General features: G+C 36.8%; 1 protein-coding gene across 3 annotated transcripts in view; it reads right to left on the bottom strand.

Annotated features, from left to right (window-relative positions):
- DPY19L1 (dpy-19 like C-mannosyltransferase 1) overlaps positions 1-22029 on the bottom strand; it is an 84567-nt gene that overhangs the window by 49519 nt on the left and 13019 nt on the right. For all 3 annotated transcript variants that reach the window (XR_012508121.1, XR_012508122.1, XM_074367241.1), the window contains exons 2-7: positions 21967-21991; positions 21240-21327; positions 19859-19996; positions 16443-16563; positions 15655-15748; positions 3682-3739 (exon numbers count right to left, since the gene is read on the bottom strand). Coding sequence is in view for 1 of the 3 variants with exons in the window: in XM_074367241.1 (XP_074223342.1) it covers positions 3682-3739; positions 15655-15748; positions 16443-16563; positions 19859-19996; positions 21240-21327; positions 21967-21991 (524 nt within the window). In the remaining 2 variants the exon portion in view is untranslated. The remainder of the gene's footprint in view (positions 1-3681; positions 3740-15654; positions 15749-16442; positions 16564-19858; positions 19997-21239; positions 21328-21966; positions 21992-22029) is intronic.

The following is a 22029-nucleotide window of genomic DNA, read 5'->3' as shown; positions in this document are numbered from 1 at the left end:
TATGTGTTTGAGGAAGGAGGAATCATGGAAAGCTGACTCTCAAACTTATACGGAAATGCAAAGAACCTGGAATAGTTAAAGCAATACTGGAGAACAGAGTTGGAGACGTTCACTACCAGATATCACTTTATAAAGACACAATATTTAAGACAGTGTGATATTGGCTAAAAGATAAACAGACAAATGGAACAGATTTGTGAGTCTAAAAATAAACCTATAGATACGCAGTTACTTGATTAATGACAAAAGCACCACTACAATTCAGTGGGGAAAAAACCGGTCTTTTCAACAAATGGTACTAAGTTAACTGGACATTCAGATTGGGGAGAAGAAGCAGTGGAGAACAGCCAGAAGGCAGGGAGAACTCACAATACCACACAGTGCTTAGCTTCCAGGAACTTGCTGAAGTTGAATCTAGCACTGGACTGAAACTAAAAAGCTGAAAATTAACCCCTTCCAAATCCAATTGCCGGTAAGAGAAAAGAGATCATGCCTTGTGCTGAGCATCTGGGAAATTGGAGATGGAGCCAAAGGGCAGAAATCTCCTTCATTCATTTGAAGCTAGACGTAAACTAAAACAAATTAAAACTGCAGCCCTTCCCAGCTTAGAAGACTCATGGTGGGAGCCAACTGCTTAGTCCTTACTCTACATGCCTGACATAGGAAAAGATATTCCCTCTCTGGAAAAAAAAAAAAAGAAAAACAATTATCTAGCTCAGGCTTTATCATTCTTTTATACAAAAATTCTTACATAAAAGAGAAAGCAATGAGACATGCAAAATATATAAATATAACTCACAATCAAGAGATAGATTCTAGTTTTTCAATTTTAGATTTTTTTAGAGAATAATTCTAGTCAATAGAATTAAATCCACACATAACATAAATGCTGGAATTAGAAGACAAGTTTAAATAACCATAATAATTAGGTTTAAAACTGTAGAAAAAATGAATAGAATGGGTGAACAGATAGGAATTTTCAACAGAGAAATGGAAACTCTAGGAAAAAACTAAATTCAAAAACTGAAATTTATAATATCTAAAATGAAAAATTCACTGGACAAGCTTAACAGCAGATTGAATATAGTACCTGTGAACTCAGGTACATGGCAAAATAAAATATCCAAATAGAAGCAATGAGGAAAAAAAATGAAAAAAAGAGGAAGAGTGTCAAAAACCTATTGGACAACATCAAAAGTTGAACATACATGGAATTAGAATCCTCAAAGAAGAAGAGAATGGGGAAGACAAAATACTTGAAGAAAAGATATTTGCTAAATTTCCCAAAGCTGTTAAAAAATCAACCCACATAACAAAGATGTTCAGTGAACTTTAAGCATGATACATACAAAGAAGACCAAATCTACATTCATCACCATCAAACCAATAAAAATCAAATATAAAGTTTCAAACCACCACAGAAAAGACCCATTACATTCAGGGTAACAACAGTAATAAGAGTGATAGCTGACTTCTTATCAAACAATGGAAGCTGGAAGACAATAGAATAAACATTTAAAGTGCTGAAATATAGAACTATCAACCTAGAATTCTTATCTAGCAAAAATACACTAAAAAAAAAAGGCAAAATATGGACATTTTTAGACAAGCAAAAGCTAAGAGAATTTGTTGGCAGCAGATCTTCACCACAATGCTAAATAAAGTTCTTAAGACTGAAGAGGTATTACGCCAGATGGAAACCCAGATCTGCAGGAAGAAACGAAGAATACCACTGAAACCCAAATTCAAATGTCCAGTTATTAAAGATGACTAGGAGTCAATTAGCACAGATTAGGAGATACAAGGGGAGGGAACTATGCAGGGCATAACGCAAATAGCTTGTGCAAAGGCCCTGAGGAAGGAAAAAGAATGGTGCTTTCTGGGAATTGGAGGAAGGAACGAAAGTAAGACTGAAGCAAAGAAAAAGCCCTGGATAGTGAAGAGATCCAGAAGGAGCCAGGTCATGAATGACATTGCAGGATATTTTCCAACTACATTAGAAGCTAGTTCTCAAATCTACACCAACAGATTCAGTCCCAACTAAGACTAGCACACACTCTGTTTTTGGACTTTGGGAGTTAATGTAAGTTTAATGTAAATTCACACATAGGCACACCACTCAACACTCTGAATAAATAATCTTGCCCTTAACACTACTTTTCAAGTTAATGTAAAAAATACTTAAATCATGTCACTCTTCTGCAGGTGAATCTCCATGGCCTTTCCATCTCCTCCAGATGAACTTTACAATGACTGACAGGACTACAGAATCAGCTCCTTCCACATCCCACCTCCCATTATTCACTGTCTGGCCTTATCCCTTCCACTCTCTGTTCCTCTCACAATGGGGCTTCTCCCCAGATAAACCAGTACTCCCTCACTTTAGGCAGAAGATTGTCCCACTTTCACATGATTATCCACAAGGACAGGGGTCTTTTTTTTTATCAGCTGACACATCCCTAGTATCTACAAGTCCTGACATACAGTAGGCCTTCAGTAAGTTATTTTAATTGAGTTGAATAAATAGAAGGCCCAGAATAAATGGCCAAAACCTTACCAACACTAGAAAGGGAAGAGAGGAAGGGAGGGAGGGAGAAAGGGAGAAAAGAAAAGAAAAGAAAAAAAGAAGAAAAAGAAAAAGAAAAAGAAAAAGAAAAAGAAAAAGAAAAAGAAAAAGAAAAAGAAAAAGAGAAAAGAAAAAGTCCCACAAATTGGCAAGAAAAAATTTCATCATAAAAAGCTGAACAAACCTATTTCACATATAATGAATTTTTAACAGTCAAAAATTGGAGAAAAATATTGTATTTAGTTTTTTTAATATATTCATCTAAATGCTTTTCAATCAGCATGCTAAAAATCCTGCAGCATCAATCCATGCTATATACATCTTATGATAAGAAAACATTTTAAAGGCAAAGCAAAATTGCTAGCTTTCATCTTAGCAATAATTCTCAACAGGGACAGAATCAACATTTAATAAAAAAGCTTGATATGTAAAAACTGCATTTTTTTTTTTTTTTTTTTTACAAAAAAGAAATCAAGGTGGATGAAATTAAGTGACTTGCCCAGGTCACTCAGCCACTAAATGGCAGAGCCATGATTTGAACCCAGGTAGCCTGGGTCTGCAGTATATGCTTTTTACAATGCTGTTCTCTTTAGAAAGCCCTTGGATACATGCAAATTTATAGGTATAATAAAATATTCTGCAAAGGATACTTAAAAGTATATCAAAGTTTAAGATAAGTGAATTAAAACAGAAACATATGCTGTAGCTCCTACATCAAAAAGTTACCCCCACACAGGAAGTTAACAATATCCATGGCCGGCTTGTCTTTATTATAGTTAAAACATGAGCTTTCACAGTTTTAAATTATATATAGAATTAACACAGACCCACTATTTCTTCAAACCACTAAGAGATATGTCACATAAAAGATATAATGGTCAAGAGAAGTTCACTTAAGACAAATATGAATGTTTAAAATCTGAATCAAAATAAGAGCAAACATTTAAAGAATGCTACTATAGATTAAATTTAAAGAAATTAAAGGAGAAACCTATATTTCTATATGTAAAATCTCCTAAAATTTAAAAAAATATTTGACTAACTACCTAAAGAAGAAATTTGAATTTTTAGAAGGAAAATCCCCTAAAGACGGAAAATGCTTGTTGACTACCCACCTCTCCGTGATTGAAAAAGAAGCACAACACTGTAACCAGGCCTCCTAATCGGCTGCCGCTGGAAAACAGAATAAGAAAACGCAACTCAAATAACAGAACCAGGTCAATCCTAATAAACTCTGAGGTAACATAAAGTGATAATCTGCCAGGACTACAAGTTTTAGCCACACCAGAACTTATTTACAAAACAGCTTATTTCCTGTAATGTATTATTTGTCAGAACAAGTTTCAGTTTTTAAAAAACCATTTTCCATCTTTGAAATGTACAGGAAAACACACAAACTGACCAGGAATAAAAAATTCTTAATAGTCATGTTACCGTGCATCACATAACCTAATCTTTCTTGTTCTTTTTTCAAATTCTTTAGTACCACATATTTATTTGTGTCCCTCAGTATTTCTCAAAATATTTTTCCTGGCATATGATATATATACATTCAAAGAGGAGGTGGGAAGAACTACAGAAAACTGCTTTATGGTCATAAAGCTGGAAATCACCACACTATCTCCTGCTCTTGGAAATTCACAAAGCACGTTAGCACATCTAACATTTAATTAATTTGGAATTTCCCAAACCCCATCTCCAAGCTACTTTTCTATAGAATATGGTTGGCAAACACTAGTTTACAGATAAAATTTTATCTTTCATTTGTTTTCAGAAAATTTTGAAATACAACAAAAATATCAAAATATGGCAATCTGGCTTAAAACTCCAAAGAAATCAGAATGGTACAGTTTGGCAGTACTAACAATGAAACTTTCATTTGCTCAGGTAAGAGTGAAATATGTCCCCACTCTCCCTCCACCCTGGCCAGAAGCATGTGGGTAGGAGGGAAAGTAAGGCTGTTTTTAGGTTTGTCCCATCATTTCTTTCATCTCTACTCTTGAGGCCTTCTTACTCTCTTTAGCTCATGCCGCTTTCTCATTATTTTACCCAAATATCCTTCCTTCTTTCTATCCATCCAACAAATATGTGTAAAACACAGATAAGTAACAAAGAATCTGAAATACATATTTTAGGTCATTATTCTTCTGATGTATGAATGAGGAAAAACCCAGGAGGTAACATGAGATGGCAGAGATAATGCACGTAGTGAGCACATACATCCTCTGACCAACCCCAGAAGGAGACAGGAAGGGCCAGGATCCCAGTACAGGGGACCTGAGGCTCAAGAGGAGGGTGAAGTCTGCATGTTTAGTGGCAAGTAGTTTATGGAGCTGCCATTTTCCTGACAGAGTCGGGGCACAGGGCCACTTGCTGCTCAAGAGAAGAGGTGGCAGTGGTAAAGGTTTGAGAAATGGGGCATGTCTGAAGTAATACAGGCGTTTAAGGAGAGAGGTAAGGAAGGAAAACAGAAAGGCTGCAGGGCTGCCTTTAAGGGATCAACTGAAGTTCAGGACCACAAATTCATAGAGACACTAATGGTAGGACTGTGTGATTTTTCTCCACTGGTTATTAACCTGGACTGGCACGAATGAAATATAAAGAGGCAAAGAAACAGCATATTTGGCCAGACAGTAGTTGAAGTGATGGGTCACCGAAATAAGAAGGACAGATAAAGGAGCTGAGAAGCAGCACTGGCCAGGGAGCGGGTGTCAGGCTCTTCTCCTTAGAGGGGCGGCGTAGCCACCTCAAGAGACCAGCAAACAGGCCAACTCTAGCCCTCACTAAAAGTGATGAGATGTCAGAAAGGTTAAGAATGAGTTATGGGTTTAAATAAATAATTAAGATATTTAAATATTAGATATTATATAGATATTTATTTTAATTATCTGAATTTATTCTAACAAAAGTCCATATATTTAGAAAAGTGGTTTCCTCTTGGCCACCTCCCCGAATCCCATTCCCCTAAGAGAATCATTTGTGTGTGCCCATCCTTCCAAATCTTTCTCTATAACCATGCAAACATACATCTGTAATGTGACTGTACTATTAACATCCCTCTGAACTGTTTCTTTCTGATTAATCTATCATGAAGATGATTCTTAATCAGTGCCCAAGGCATTCTTTTTAACAGATGTCAAATACTGCAGTGTACAAACATACTGCAATTTGTTCAGCCCTTTCTGTGTTACTGGTCACCCAGCTGTTTTTCACTCCTTGCTATAATTTAAAAATGTTAAAACAACATCTTTGTACACATAAAAATGGATGCTTTTATTTCTAACAGATAGACCTAACTGTGAGACTGCCAAGTGAAAGAATGTGAGCTTTCCAGAAAAGGCATTGCAGTCTACGCCCCCAGCAGGGTGTGAGGGGTCCATTTCTCTATTAACACGGCACCCGATGTGCCCAGATCCTTTTATATTTTGTCCACTGGATGGGTGAAAAATTTTTTTCTCACTGTTATTTTGATTTGTATTTCCTGACTACTTGTACAAAGCACCATTTTAGTGTTTTGTTTTTGACAATGTTCATTTTCTCTTCTGTGAATTGCCTGTTCACATTCTTGTCTTGTTTTTTTGCTGGGTTCTCTGTTTCCCTATTTAAAGATTAGGCATATCAATTTTTTACTGTCATATGGGTGGCAAAAATCTTTTGATATACTTTATGGTGTCTTCTGTCAGAAAAACATTTAAATTTATTTAGTTAATTTTATAGTAAAATGTCAATATTCTTTTTTCTTCTGCATGTCCTGTCCCATCTGTCAAGGTCTTCCTCACCTCAAAATTATATAGTGCTCTACAGTAATATAGGTTATGGCTCAGAACCTTCCATGATTATAGACAGTTGCTTACCTAAGCAGGGAGGTATATTTTGGTAAACTTTCATGTCCTGCATAGCCAGGAGGGGAGAATAAACTTTGTTTATCTATGAGGAAGGCTCTAAGTTACAATCACTAGGAAATGATGTGACTTGCAATAAATCTAAAATAGTGTCCCTGGCATTTACCTCCCTACCCTCTGATTCTTGGAGAATACCACATAGGTCATTTTATTTTGCTAAACAAAAAAAAAGTAGTAATCAGAATATTTAAAAATTGATTTTTTTTCCCATTACAGTTGATCAGTTGATATTTCAGCATTCCCTAGTGGTTAAAAAAAAAAATTTCTTCTGCAATATTACCACCAATTGTCAGAAGATACGAACGTTCCTATTATGCAAATTTCAAAACATTCTAAGCTGGCTAAACATTTACCACATTTACTCATACGTCCCATTCACCTTTTGAGCCTTGATTTCCTAAGATACAAAACAAGGGGTTAAGAATATAAAAGATCTTAAAAATACTTCCCAGTTCTAATGTTTAATAATTTTATAATTCTCTTCTTTCCCAAATCCTTAAGTGAAGTGGATTCAAACCAATCATCACATCTTGGTAGGCTTCATTCATCATCGAGGTTTTCATCTCTATTTACCAAAGAATGATGAAACATGCAAAGCTCAAAGAGAACACAAAAGTAATTATAGCTAATTCAAAATGATCTTAAATTACCCATGGAATGAGTTTTCTTATTGTGTAAATGCTTAAGAAAATTAATATGAATAATTTGGAAATAAATCAATTAAGAGAATTCCCAGTCTTGAGTTTGAGATGTAAGCTTCAGCACCTGCTAGCTGTATGAAGAAATGCCCACCAGGCCTGGCTGAGAGCTGAGCATCCTCCCCTAAACTTTGGAGTGGGAATACTCTGGAGCATTAAGGGAAGAGAAAGTAAAGGTGAGAAAGCATGAGGATCAGGAAGGCTGAGAAAGTTCTCAGTTGGGTCCTTTCAGGCTGTTACAAGCAAATAATTAATGCCTAGAATTTAACTCTCTGTCTGTCAGGGCCAAGACAAAGAATATTTTATTTACTACATTGTGAACTTTCCAATTCATTCCTGCAGCTGTTGAGACACCTAACACAGAGCCTCGCCCAGGGCAGAGATTCAAAGGGTATCTGAAGATAGGTGGAAACATTAAAACTACTCAGGCAAACAGACAACACCTCACATCATTGCTACTCAGACCTCCAATCCACTGTGAACAACTTCCTTCCCTGGCACTGTCTGCCTCTACCTAGATGCTTCCTTCTCCTCCTGCCTTGGAACCTCACCCTGCTCTGAGAGTCACCCTGTCCTGCCCAAGTATGGCTTCAGGCCCGGAGCTGAGGCCCACAGCCTCCTCTATTATCACTTTCAGGCTGCTCCCCAACTCTTCCTTAAACCCTGCTCATCTGACTTCATTTCTCTCACTTGCCCTCCTCAGAGCTGTCATCTTCCAACACTCCAGCTCATTCCCCACTACTCACAGCTTTCTCCCGCCCCACATGCACACCTACCTTCTTAATTCTCTGTTGAGCACCTCTGGAGAAAATTACACCAACGTGCAAACCTGCACTGTCCTAAAATTACCAAAACAAAAAACACCTGTCTATCACAAAGCCTCATGAACTCTGCCTCCCAAACATCTCGGAGCTTGTCCGCTTCTCTCCATCCCAGCCCTACTACACTAGCTCAGGCCACCGTCCTCTTCCACACGGACAACTGCAACACCTTCCTGAGCAGCTTCACCACATCTAGGCTGGCTCGTCCTACAGTGCATTCTCTACAGTAAGCCATCATTAAAAGTGAATTAATCCAATCACACTAACTCTATCCACTCAGTCCTTCACTGGCTTCCACTGTCCTCAGGAGCAAATTCAAACACCTAAACATGTCTCAAATGGCCCCCGCATACACTTCCAGACCCCTTTCACTATTCTTCCTCCTACACCAAAACCTGTGCTCCAGATACACTGTCCTTGTCACAGTTCTTCAAACTCAATCACACCAACGAAAGTCTGCAAAATGGCCTGGTGTGGAACAGGATTGACAGCAGAGGTAAGGCAGTCCTAGGGAGAGAAAATGCTGGGGTGTCCCAGGAACACAGAATGCTAGGGTGCAAACAAAGAAGTACGAGAACGCCAGAGATATCCTGAAGAAAGAAACCAAGAGGATTTTATGACTACTCAGATTTCTGCGGTAACTAAAGGGAAAAGCCATGGACAGCTTCTCAAGGTCAGACCTGGGCAACAAACGGTGAGGTTAAGTGTAATTTGCTGAGACAGTGACATAAAAAGGGGCATATTTTGTAGAAAAGACACCAATATTTTCAACCAATAACTTTCATCAATTAATGCATGCTGAAGAGAAATACCTTTTAAATATTCATACACAACTGTTAGACCAAATGATTAAAGATGTACTAGCAAGCCAAGTTAATAGAACATTCAAAAAAAAAAAAAAAAACCCAAAACAACATGGAGCTGGAAAAGTCTGAGCCAGCGCAATTCACAGCCTGCTTAAGACACATTTTTAACCAAAAATCCAGCCTGCGTAAACAGTAAGTGCTTGATTTTTTTTAATGAAGAGTCAAAAAATGTCAAAACAATGGAAGCAAAATTAGCATAAAGAATTAGAAATTCAACAACTTCTTAAAGGTGGGGGTTGGAGGAGGAGAAAGAAATTGATATAAAAAGTTAGTCTATTCTGCCACAGAGCCTATGAGTCACTTCATAGGTAATTTGGGTTGGACCATGAGAAGACAGGGTAGGAAAACTGGTTATATTAACTATGACTATTCACTTCAGGATAGAAAGGGGGGCATTAAGCAAAATTAAAAGGGAGGTGTGACATACAGGTTTGACGACTAATCTTTTAGGCCCTTAAGGCTTCTGGAACCTATCTAGAAATAAAGTAGCTAAAAAAATTCTGGTATCAAAGAAGCCGCAGTGAACTTCGAATGACCAAAGAAGATAACAGAGAAGAACAGAAAATCAGAAGATGATTTTCTTTGTACTCTGTGACTGGTTGGCGCCTCATGTGGGAGAAAAGGCACTTTGTGATGAGTAGCTGTATCTACCAAAGAATAACAGGCTTTTCTCACAACAGCTGAGAAGCAAGGGAGAACTGAGTGGAGAGAGAGAGAGAAAGGTAAATATTCAAAAGAAGAGGAAGAGTCAGGGACAGATCAGAGATACTGAGCAGCACATGTTAAATGTAGAGAAGTTCATAGAGAAGATCGTTAAAAAAGATTCTCAAAAAGCCACCTTCATGCAATAGAGGGAATGGAAAAGAGGGACAGGGAATACTGGCTCCTGCCTCAGGGAGTGCAGCCCAGCCCTCACACCTCCATGTCCGCAGGAGGTAGGGGGCAGGAAAGTGCCACTGGTACCTAGTGTCAAATGTGCACTGAGTGATTAAGAATCCAATGTACCCACGCGACTGTCCGTCTGCAGAGGTTGCTGAAGCTCGTAAACGAAGGGACTACAAGATGATCACAATCCCATCGTTTTATAATAAAACCCACTAGTCAATAAGCCCCATCCACCTTACAGCCTTCTAACTGGCTTTCACAAGCTACCTTGCTCTTAAATACAGATGTCAAGCTAAGGATCACCAGGCTGTGAGGAAGCTTTCAATGCGAAAACAGAAACAAGTACAAATTCAAGGGGGACGTGGAGGTAACAGAGACAAAGAAAGAAGCAGAAGAAAACTTCAACCTCAGAATTCTTTAGGAGAATTAGAAATCGCATAGAAAGTACAATAAAACACAACAGATTATATAAGGGAGGGGGAAAAACTAGAAAACTAGATTTCAGCCCAAGAGTTCCTTATTCCAAACAGTAGTATTTTGAGAAAAAGACAACAGAGACAAGAAAGTCACCAAAGGAATAATACTAGAAAGTTTTCCCCAGAACAGAATGTAGGTGTCCAGATGAATAGAGCCCACAGTGCCCAAAGAAAAGAATGAAACATCTACCACATCATGACCTTTATTTGAGGCATGCAAAAGGAGAACCTCAAAGTTGCCAGAGGGGGAAAATGAGCCACATACAAAAGGAACTGATGGCAGAACAACACCCGACTTTTGAAAAGCTATACTGAATCTTAGAAGTCAGTGGGACAAAATCTGAGGAAAAATAAAATACTAAAACCAGCCAAACCAGAAACCAGGTGTAAAATTAAAGTTCTAACAGGCAAGCCTAGAGAACGGGCAGTCTAGGGTGGAACCAGAGGACAGAGGGCTCGGGGAGGGAGGGAGGCCCCAGGGCATGAGGGTGGGAGAAGGGAAATGATGAGTTTTATACATTTGGCAAAATATAAAGCAAGTGTTTTGCCATTCAGTTGTGGTTTAAAATTAGTGAGTACATAGAACACTAAGGAAAACAAAATAATAGGAATTATTAACTATAGGAAAAAAATTATTACCACATAAACAATCATTTACCCCACTTGACTCAGCAGTGAGCAACATTCAAATGGTCATAATAACATAAATATGGACAACTGGTTTCCATGTTAATATCACTGAGATTTCAAAGATCTGAAAGTGATTTCTCTGGACAAAGGGGTAGATGGGTGGTGGAGACAGATGGGGCAAGAGATGGCTGCTGTATTTCATCACAAAAACCCAGTAATGCCAAGGTCATATACAGACACACAAAACAACGACAATTAATTTTAAAAACATCTAATAAGTTTCATACCCAGTTATAGAACATAATAAAAAAGAAAGTTCAATAAACTTATTTGGGGACCTGTTGATATTTGTCAGACCAAGAGCTATGAGTAAAAAAATCATAGAAGTCTTCCAGATAACATTAAAACAGATGTTCTCACTCATCACCAAAGGAAATAAAACAGAGCATTTTATTAATTTTGGCTTGAAAGCTACTAGAACAAAAACTTCAAAAAACAGACTGAAACATCACAAACCATCAGACTATGGGACACAATTCTCCCTGGAGGAGGGTGAAACAGGGAGAGACGTGCAACCACAGAAATACACATTCAAGGAGAAAGAAATAACTACACATAGTGTGCTACCTTCCATTCCACTTTGTAATGTGCCAACAAATTGATTCCAAGAAAAATTAATGGATCACAAGATCACATGTATGAGAACTAAATATGGACCAAAACAGGATCCTGATAAATGGCAATATTAGAAAGAGTAAACTTCTACATGTTAAACTAAAATAAACAATGTCTACAGTTTTTCAAAACTAAACAATATAGCTCATTTAAGGGTATATACATTGGTGGTAAAGTTATAAAGAAAAACAAAGGAAAAATTAGCCCCAAAGTAAGGATGCCATTTCCTCTACGGCTTGGGAGAAGGGAAGGAAATACATTAAAGAGGAATTTTAAGTGAATGAAAGGTTCCACTAATGACAAGAATCTTAATCTTAGTGATGGGTACATAGGTATTTACTTTACTACTGTTTAAAAATATATGTAAAGATTTTTATACAGTTCCATAGTTTGGACATATTTCATACATAAAAAAGTTTTCTAAGAGAGGACAGTGGATGATTTAGTAGATAGTGTACTCAAATCACAGAGATGCCCTTACTCAACAACATAAAATGGCCTAGTGAGACAGAATTCCAAATTCCAGAATAACACTAAAATCAAACTACAAAGAATAAAAGTGTTAATGTTACTTGCTTGATTTCTGCCCTTGGGATCCAACATGAAAAGTTTTTGGCATTTATCCATAAAAGAATTTTATTTTCCAGGAATATATGAATCTCCCCCCAAAAGAAGCAATAGGGACTTTCCTAACTGCCTGCTAACTACTACTACTGTCTTGTGGTCCCTCCTCCCTACAGAACAGAGACTTACACACAGGGGTCTGGAGAAACTGGTCTCCAGAAACTGTTAGTCTGTGGCTGTTAGGCCAGAAACTGTTAGAGTATCTTGCGAAATAAACAACTGTAACTATTAATGAACAACATAGCTTTTAGAAAATAATTAACAGTTGGTATTTAAAAATATATATTAAAATACTGAGAATTCCAGACAAAAAGGTACATTATGAATAGGTTGTATTTGCAAAAACATCTTACTTCATCTTCTCAAGTGAGAGCTTGGCAGCCCAGTCACATTTCACCATTTGGCAATGTTTTCTATTTTCCCTTCTACTTCCGTTTCAGGTGAAATGAAATGGCTTATATGACTTAAGAAAACTTACATTCATATTATTTAAAAACAAATATATTTCTGGAGTTTAAAATGTCATACTCAATCTGCCTGTAAACTCCTAATCTGCTAGACAAATCTCAACTTTTATTTCTCAATATATAACAAAATTTACAAAAAAGTTCTAAACTCAGTTGAAGATATCCTCCTCTTTATTCTTACCCTACATGTTAAGAAGTCTAAAGTTTATCCGACTTTAAGAAATTAGAAGGGTGACTAACCTAACCATCAAGGAGAAAACATTAAGAACTACCTCGTAATCTGAGACTTTTAAAAATGTTCATATCAAGAACACTTAAACATGAAATGAAAAAAAAAACTGACAGAAAAAATGATGGAAGACTTGATTCAACATACGATAAAGCAAGGTCACTACCAGAGTACAATGTACACGCCTGTCCCCGGGGTGTAGGACAGCAGTCAAGGCTTCCCAGAATGCAAGTGACTGCAGGATGCACAAGAACGGATGCTCATCTGCGGATGGGCGGGGCTAGGAAGAACCTATAGTTTAGGATGTGTCTGGACAGGACTAAAGAGATCATTCAGGGAAATGAAAATGTGTGACCCTCCTGCAGGCTCTATATCCAAGCACAGCTCCAAAGAGGCCACCAGGTACAAGAGTCAGACAACAACGAAGGGGCCGCTGGGGCACAAGGCAGTAAAGTACGTGGAGCTGAAGCAGGATGCAGCCCCACGGCCGGGAGAAGAACCAGAGGCAGCTATTTGGAAAGACCCAAATCCTCTTAAGGTGAAATTACTCTGTCCTGCTACTCTAAGCAGAGAGCTGTCTGCGGATTTTTTTAATCCTATAATAAGAAATGAGACTTTACCACTCAGCACATGCACATGTATACACATATATACAATAAGCAACAAAGAGAAGTTTCTCTAAGTAACAGCTACATTATAAAGTGTGGTATCCTTTATTATTTACATTTGTAATTTTTTCTTTTTCATGTAAAAAAAATTGCTGGGCCCAACTCACTAAATTGATTTTAAAACCCACGACTAGGTTAGGCCCAGCAGTTTGACAGACTCAGTGCTGAGGGAGTCACTGGCTGACTTCGGGGACAGGTAGAGAAGTCAAGGGTTGCACGAGACCATATCTCAGCCTGAATCCTATCCCTCTATTGGTCAAATTTCTGATTTTCTTCACTTGCTATGGAAGAGGTTTCAAACCAGCCTGGCATTAAGGTCATCCATCAACCAGCCCAATTCACTTTTCCAATTTTAATCTTCCATAATACCTGCTCAATAATCTGCATCCCAGTAAAACTATTCTGCTTGCCACCCTCTTTCCACATCCCAGATTTTCCACCTTTATCTCTCCCTGGGACTCTCTTCTCCCCCCACCCCCAACCTATCCAAAATGCTCTGATCCTCCAAAGCAGAGTTAAATCAACTGCTCCACACAGAACAAAGTTCCCCTGCCTCCAGAATTGTAAGCACTTCAGTCCTTGCTGTCTATCTTCCACTGACATACGCCCACAAGCGCTGCCATCACTCACCTCACCCCCCACCATGCTCTCAGAACCTAAACACACAGTCTCAAAGAGAGACTGCTTGGTATGCACCTCATGTGCTGACGGAACAAATGAACACTCAGCTCCCACAGAGGGAGACCACTGCGGACTGGGGACTAAGAAATGTGGGTCGGGGCCCAAACTGCCAAGAACCGCTCAGCTAAAGTCAGAACCTCCAACCCTCTGCAGCAGACATTGTGCCTTCGGCCTCTGAAACAGTTGTTATCACAAGCATTAGAAGAAAATGATACTGAATGTTTACTTTAGAAATTAGAAGAAAATGATACTGAATGTTTAAATCTTTAGAAATTCTTCTTTCAATTAAAAAAAAAACAGCTTAACTATATAGATTAGCAATTTAGTAATAATGCCATGTTCCACATTTTAACTTCTCTTACTTAAAATCTAATCTCTCACATGTAATAAAACTATCCATAAGACAGCTTGGCAGTACTTAGCAAAATGAACAGATTCCCCCCAAATTCATCTAACTTTGGCTTGTCATGAGACAAGGCACATTGGCTTTCCTTTCCTTCAAGTCAGCTTCCTCTCCAGATACTTATGCTTAAGTTACTTCTGTGTGTCTTGTTTCAAAAAGAAAATTTTTCGTATCATCTTTTAATCATGAATTTTCATTTCAGTCTCCCCCAATTACATAATTAAAAGAACTTTCTTAGAGCAAAGTCAGGAATACTAGCATCAAAGTATCCTAAATCCATATGCAAATGTATTTTAAGTTGATGTTCTAATAGCTTCCTCATTTGACAAATATTTATCAAGCTGACTGCTATACAAGCAAATGATGAGCTAGGAATGCAGCAGATCTTTGAGGTACTAAGCTGAGAATGCCACACTTCCAAAGCAAAGAAGATAACAGGATAATAGCAGATTTACATACATTAACCCAAACTGAAAATCATATACACATATGCTATACCTCTGTACCACAAAGAATCAGTAAGCAGTGAAAAAGAAAACTCTACAAGATACTCTGAAGGTAAAATAGTTCAAACAAGTAAAGTAAGGAATTGTCAAAAAAAAAAAAAAAAGAAAAATAAATACAACTCAAAAAAATTGTCAATATTTTTAGGTTTAGGAATATTGCTCAACTATGAAGTAAATGAGGTCAGATATTAAATATCTGTATAGAATATATCTCTATTTTAACATCAGCAAAACAGTCATTAACATCATTTGACAGTGAGTGCTCCTTTCCTTTATATTTTATATAAACAACATAGATTGCTTATGTTGAAAGCCTCTGAATACTTAATATTTATCAAATAATCCCCATCATGGTCTACTTAAGCCTTTAAAATTATTTTAAATTTGGGTGGCTATGCCAATGATAAAATCATTCAAATGGGAAATAATTTTGTATCTACAAGTAAATACATTAGAGATGACATTGTTATAAAACTGAACTGTAAGTCAATCATCTCACTGTTTTACTATTCTAGTATACATTATTATAAACACATACTTTAAATGAATAATCTTACCTTAAATATGTGCCATATATGAAAAATAATGCCATCATTAGTCCATTTAAAATAAAAATCACAGCAACATAAAAGCAAGCAGGATCTCCCAATCCTTTAAAAATAAAAAAAAAAAAAGTTCAAACTATAAATTAATTTATGTGTCTGGCAATTTATATTAAAATATGCTTATTTTTAAAATGACTGCCAAATATATTAAATGGTTGCCTTGGTTCCCATATGAACACATGACACTAGCATGGAACATAGATGAGAACAGAGTAGTAGCTACAGTGGTTTTAAAACAGGGCTGCAAGTTCACGGACACGCCTCCTACAGAGGTGGTGGTCTATTCCCCTGCTCTCAAGACTGGTTGGGCTTGTGACTACTTCAGTGGACCATAGCAGAAGCCGTATTTCAAGAGCCCATGCAGTATCCAGCTTGGCCCTGAGCTGCCACATGAAAAGCTTGACTACCTTGAAGTACTATGCTATACAAAAGCCCAAGCTGCACAGAAAGGGCACATATAGGTGTCCCAGGTGAGTCTCAGCTGGGCCAGCCTTGCAGGTACTCCAGCCCAGGAGCCAGAATCTAAGTGAAGTAGCCTCTGGTTAATTCCAGTCTTTCCAGCCATTTGAGTCCAGCAGAGTCCTCTGATATTGTGTAAACAAACTAATTGTTCTATACCCTGTCCAAATTTCCCAACTTAAACATTCACTAAGCATAATGAAATGGTTGTTTATACCACTAACTTTGCAGTAAGTTTATTAAGCTGCAACAGGTAACCGGACAATATTATAGAAACTTGCCTTCACAGCTTTCAATAGGGCTGAGTCCTTCTCCTCTGGTAACTGTCCAACATATCTTGGTTTGAATACCAATCAAGTCCATTATTTTGGTATAAATCCTGTACCAGCTGGCTAAGATTACCTATTTTTAAAAAATAGAGACATTATAAGAAAAAATACTATCCTCAAGAGTTTCCTTACTAGAATATTTTGAGATATTTTGATAATTATCAAATTTTCCCTTCCTGTACCATTCACTTGGGTCTCTTTAAATCTTGTAAAAGGAGCCTCACAGTCCCCTACATAGATTCTTCACTGGTGGGTCTTCATCTGTTCATCCATTGGTAAGAATAAAATATAACAAGAAACATGCAAGATTTATAATTTTCAAATGCTATAAAAATCTACTAAAGGGCATAAAAGAAGAACTGAACAAACAGAAAGGTACTCTGACTTCTTGAATAAATCTAATTTTTTAAGATGTGAATTCTTCCTCAAATCAATTCATAAACATAAAACAATGCTAAGCAAAATCCCATGTGTCTACCTAGACATGTTACATGGAAAAATAATGAAAGGAAATAACTGAAGAAAATGTTCTACCACATAATAAAATGTATTACTTACACTAATTAAAATAGTGTGATGCTGGCACAGGAAGAGCCAGACAGACCAAAGTAACCATGGTGGAGTAGTAGGGAGCCACCCAGATCCCTCTTCAGGGCCGAGGCACTCATTCCTCCAGCAGCTGGGAGGGTGGGTGGCTGACAGCTCTGGGCTGAGTCTCTCTCTGGGAACTACCCTCTGCTGAAGAGTGTAAATTCACTAAAGGTCACACGCCCTACCTAAGGGCAACTGCATCCAATGTCTAACTAGACAATAGGGAAAGATATAAAGGCCAGGGGCTCTTGCCTCAAGGCAGGACAACTGTGCAAGGGCCATCCCAGCTACAGAGCTCCCCAAGGGATTGGCTGAAGCTTCTGTTGTGACTGTATCACAGCTCATGTCCTCCTTCTGCCTCCTTCCTTTATCCCCTTTCAGATGTTGCCCACAAGGGCACTCCCCTGTACACTTCCTGTATGCAGATCTCCACCGTAAAGCCTGCTTCCCAGACTTCAACCTAAGGTAGTACTGAACACAAAGTCTAAAAGCAGGTGCAAGCATACATGTAAAATAATTTTGCTTTTTAAAAAAATGAACAATTTCTAGTTACTTCATGATAGTTAATATTATGTTATAAAGTTAATGCTAGTAATAACTAGTTAAGTATTTTAAATGTGGATCTTGATAGTATTTCAGTTAAGAGAGATTGATTTATTTATTTATTATTTTTTTTTATTGACATATAGTCAGTTTACAATGTTGTATTAATTTCTGGTGTACAGCATAGTGATTTAGTTATACATATATATTCCTTTCCATACTCTTTTTTCATTGTAGGCTATTACAAAGTATTGAATATAGTTCCTTGTGCTATACAGTAGGATCTTGCTGTTTATCTATTTTACATATAGTAGTTAGTATCCGCAAATCCTGAACTCCCAATTTATCCCTCCCCACCTCCTTTTCCCCCTGGTAACCATAAGTTTGTTTTCTATGTCTGTGAGTCTATTTCTATTTTGTAAATAAGGTCATTTGTCACAGAAGAAGCAGGGAGAAGATAGACCACTCATCCAAGTGTTAGATTACATAGAAGACCATTTTCAAAACATGTAAGGTTAGATTCTTACCCCTACACTGAGCATCAAAACAAATTCCAGATAAGTTAAAAATCTAAGTATCATAACTATAATTATAATAATTAATAATCAAGTTTCTTAACATTATGAATGAATGAAAAACCATAAATTTAAAAGATTCATACACATTTCTGAAAAGAAAAAATACATTTATATCATTCTATACAAAGCTAAAAGGCAAACAAAAAGCTGAAGAAAATGTTTTACCCATATGGCATAGTATTAACACCGTGCACATAATACATGAGCTCTTAGAAAATTTCAATAGAAAAACAGACAAAGACCATGAACAAGCAATTATTTTTAAAAGTGAAAATTCATTTTTAATATTTAGCATTGAATAAAATATATATGCACACACATATATATAGCAATGAACAAAACATATCATGTGATCTTAGTATTTTTAGCCTATTAAATCAGCAAAGATGCAGGGAAACAAGCATCTTCAAAAACACTGCTATTTGGAACTTCCATCAATATAACCTATTTAGAAAACATTTTGGCAACGTGTACCAAAATCATTAAAGCATATATTCCATTGAACAAAATTGTTCCACATCAACAAATTTATAATTTAAAAAACCATAATAATGTGTGTAAAGATTTCACTTCAAGGATGATTATTGCTGCTTTAGAATATTTTAAAAGTTGAAAACAACCAAAATTTTCATAAAAGATGGACTAAATAAACAATGGTAGATGTATATACAGCCATAAAAAATGATGCTGTTGAAAGAAAGATGACTTAGGAAGATGGCTTTAAATACTCTTAAAAGACAAAAAACACTTATGAAAAGACATGAGCCATGGATCCCATTTCTGTAAAAGTCAACGTGTACATAGTTATAGAAAACATTCAATACGCAGTGCATTAGTTAGAAAACACTGAACCTTGGTGGTTATTTATAGGTCTGCATCTCCTCCATCTCTATTTCATGATTAATCAGTCAGGCTAACTCAATTGGTCTGGAAGTTGGACTCCTCTCACTCAGTGGGAAAAGACTGAGAGCTCTGCTTAGTGCTGGTACTGAGACGGCTTGAGATACCACAGAGACCAAGGCAGCCGTGGCCCTGGCATCAGGCCGCATGCTGTCCAGCAGCATCAGCACACTAAGAAGGAGGAACCCAGGGAAGTGTTCTTCACAGGGGAACCTTATTCCAAGTCAAGGAGGATGTCACTGAGAATGTTACGTGCCAGCTTGGCCCTGGAGAATGCGTAGGGATGCATCAAATGAAGGCAGGGATGGTGAAGGAGAAGCCCCCAAAAGTTACTGATACCATTGCCCTCCTACCTCACCTCCTGGTGGACCACTCCTTTCCTCCCCCCTCACAGAGGAAAGTACATTCAATTAAATGAAGAATCCCGGATAAGGAAGAAACATCATTTGGAAAATGACATGTAAAAGTAATAGTGTTCCCCTGCTATAATCCCTATTAAACAAAGCAAATCCAGGTAGTTTTCACATTTTCTAAACCATGCAATCATAATAATCATTCCCGTAACGTCAGCTAAAGCCCCTCCCAAAATTAATGATACCTTTTCCATATTCCTTTCTAAGAAAAGATACACATTTTCTTTAAAAAAAAGAAGATAAAATTTAATATATTGATTTATATCTTAGATTTAGAGTTAGCATTTAATATAAACAATAATTTCAAAAGTGAAAAAAAATCACAATTGAAAAATTATCTTACCTCAGGGTAAAGATTGAACCTTTTTAATGTGTTAATGACAAGGGGGTATTCAGTCAGCTTATCATTCATAATCATCCATACTCCATTCAAAAATGAGGGTGCTTCCACAATAGTCTTAAAGTAGGAATAATACAGTCCCTGAAATAAATATATGTTACAGTTATAATAAAAACTACATAACTACTATGCCTCTTATTAGCTATCAAAAGAACTTAAATACACTATTTTTGAAAAAACAAAAAAAGCATTCATGAAAATAACAGCTACAATTAATTTCACAGGTTTCTAATCACTAATAAATCCTCAGGTTTTTAGTATAACCTTGTCTTAATTGAAGCAACTGAGCTCAAAATAGCTTCAAAAATAGTTTCCATATTTAAAAAATAACATAACTCAGACGCATCCTTCCTTTAAGAAACCCCTACAACCACCCACACTAACTGAAGTGTTGGAAAAGGCTACCTTTTGAACAGGATGAGTGAGTGGTTTATAGGGAAACTTAAATTTACCATGAACCGAGCAATCTTCCCTAGCCAAAAATGTTTCCCCCTAACTGCTTGTTTGCATCCCTAAAATGGTACTATCAGCCATCTTTCCTCCAAATTTACATGTAAAAATACAAGTATATTAGGAAGGCTACACATGGATGCATTACACATAGATTACATTCACATGCCAACTAATTTTACAGACTATTTTCCTTTCTTTCAGCTCAGCATAAGAGAAGAGCCCTGCAGGACTGGGGCTAGGAGGGTGGAGGAGAGGGACAGCGATAGTACTCCCATTCTGAGAAAAATAAAAAATTTTTTACTTTGGCATGCTTCACAGGAAAGATATCAAGGTTGGAATAATACATGGACAAAAAGTAAGGAAGTACTAGAAGCTTTTGAGGGAGAAGTGGCAGCACAGGGCAAGACATGAACACAGAAAACAAAATCATCTTCTATACAATTTTGCTGAGAGCTGCCGCAGCAGCCAGTAGCCTTAGCTGTCAAGCTCTAAACCGGGTTTAAGGCTTACAAATATGAAAGTGATTTGCCTATCCAGAAAAGGAAAAGAATGGTTCTTGATACCATGGTATTTAGCTCTTATATCACTATTTTTTAGAAATTTCCTACTGTACTAGGTTGAATAATGTCCCCTAAAATTTCATGCCCACTAGAACCTGTGAATGTGACCTATGCAGAATTGGATGGGTGTGTGAAGAGGAAGATGAAAGAAAAATGACTATGTGTTGTTGAAGTTGTTGAAGCTGGGGGATGGGCACGAGAGAGTTGTCTACTCTTTCCACTTTAGAATATCTCTGAAAATTTCAATGATAAAAAGCTTACATTTTTTAGATTCCTAAACTACTACAATAAAATACTACATGAAAACAAACCATTTCAGTGCGAAAAGCCATCTCCCTTTCCAATGTTGAGAGGTGAGAAAAATGACGATCATTTTCAAAGAGGTGTGTTATATGGCTCCTGTAAAAACAAAATGGTAAGAAAGGAACAGTGTTGGAACTTACACTATTTTTAAAAGAAACTCTAAAAGCAAAAATAAAATTACCTATAACTTTGCTGCTAATTGTACAATAAAACTCAAACACAATGGTATCCATATTTGTTTTTTTGCTCAGTATATCTTACATTTCCACTAAAATTTCCCTCTATAAGAAAATATATTCAAATTAGTTTTAAAATTAGAATGAACCAGGATAATGATATTTTAAGCCAAGTACAATAAAATTACAGATTAAACCATAAATGTCACTGGGTTACCATTTCAGAAATGTCTGATTAATGAAATTCATATTTCTTCCTATCCAGAAGATTAAAAAAATTAATCTTCCCCTCAACATGAACACTATATTAATGTTAAGTGAAGGAGAGTTTCAAATGTAACCTCTTTAATAATAGATCTCTTTTTATTAAAAATAGCATTATTCTGACCCTGATTTATCAATTAAACTGCATTTCAGACTATTTTGTTGCCTGTAATAACATATATTCATTCTTATACTAAATTTATTCCTATATATATGTGTATCTATATATGTGAAATAGCTTTGGTAAGTTATAAACATCTGCATAAACTACACCATAGGAGAAAAACAATCTTACCAGTGCAACACTGCTGCAAAGGCAGCTGGAAGGAAAAAGAAACGTAAATTATTATTTTAGCAT

This window comes from Camelus bactrianus, chromosome 7 (genome assembly GCF_048773025.1).
Source record: "Camelus bactrianus isolate YW-2024 breed Bactrian camel chromosome 7, ASM4877302v1, whole genome shotgun sequence".
NCBI lineage: Eukaryota > Metazoa > Chordata > Mammalia > Artiodactyla > Camelidae > Camelus > Camelus bactrianus.
Note: the sequence above shows the minus strand (reverse complement) of the source record. Positions and strands in the feature narration are given on the sequence as shown.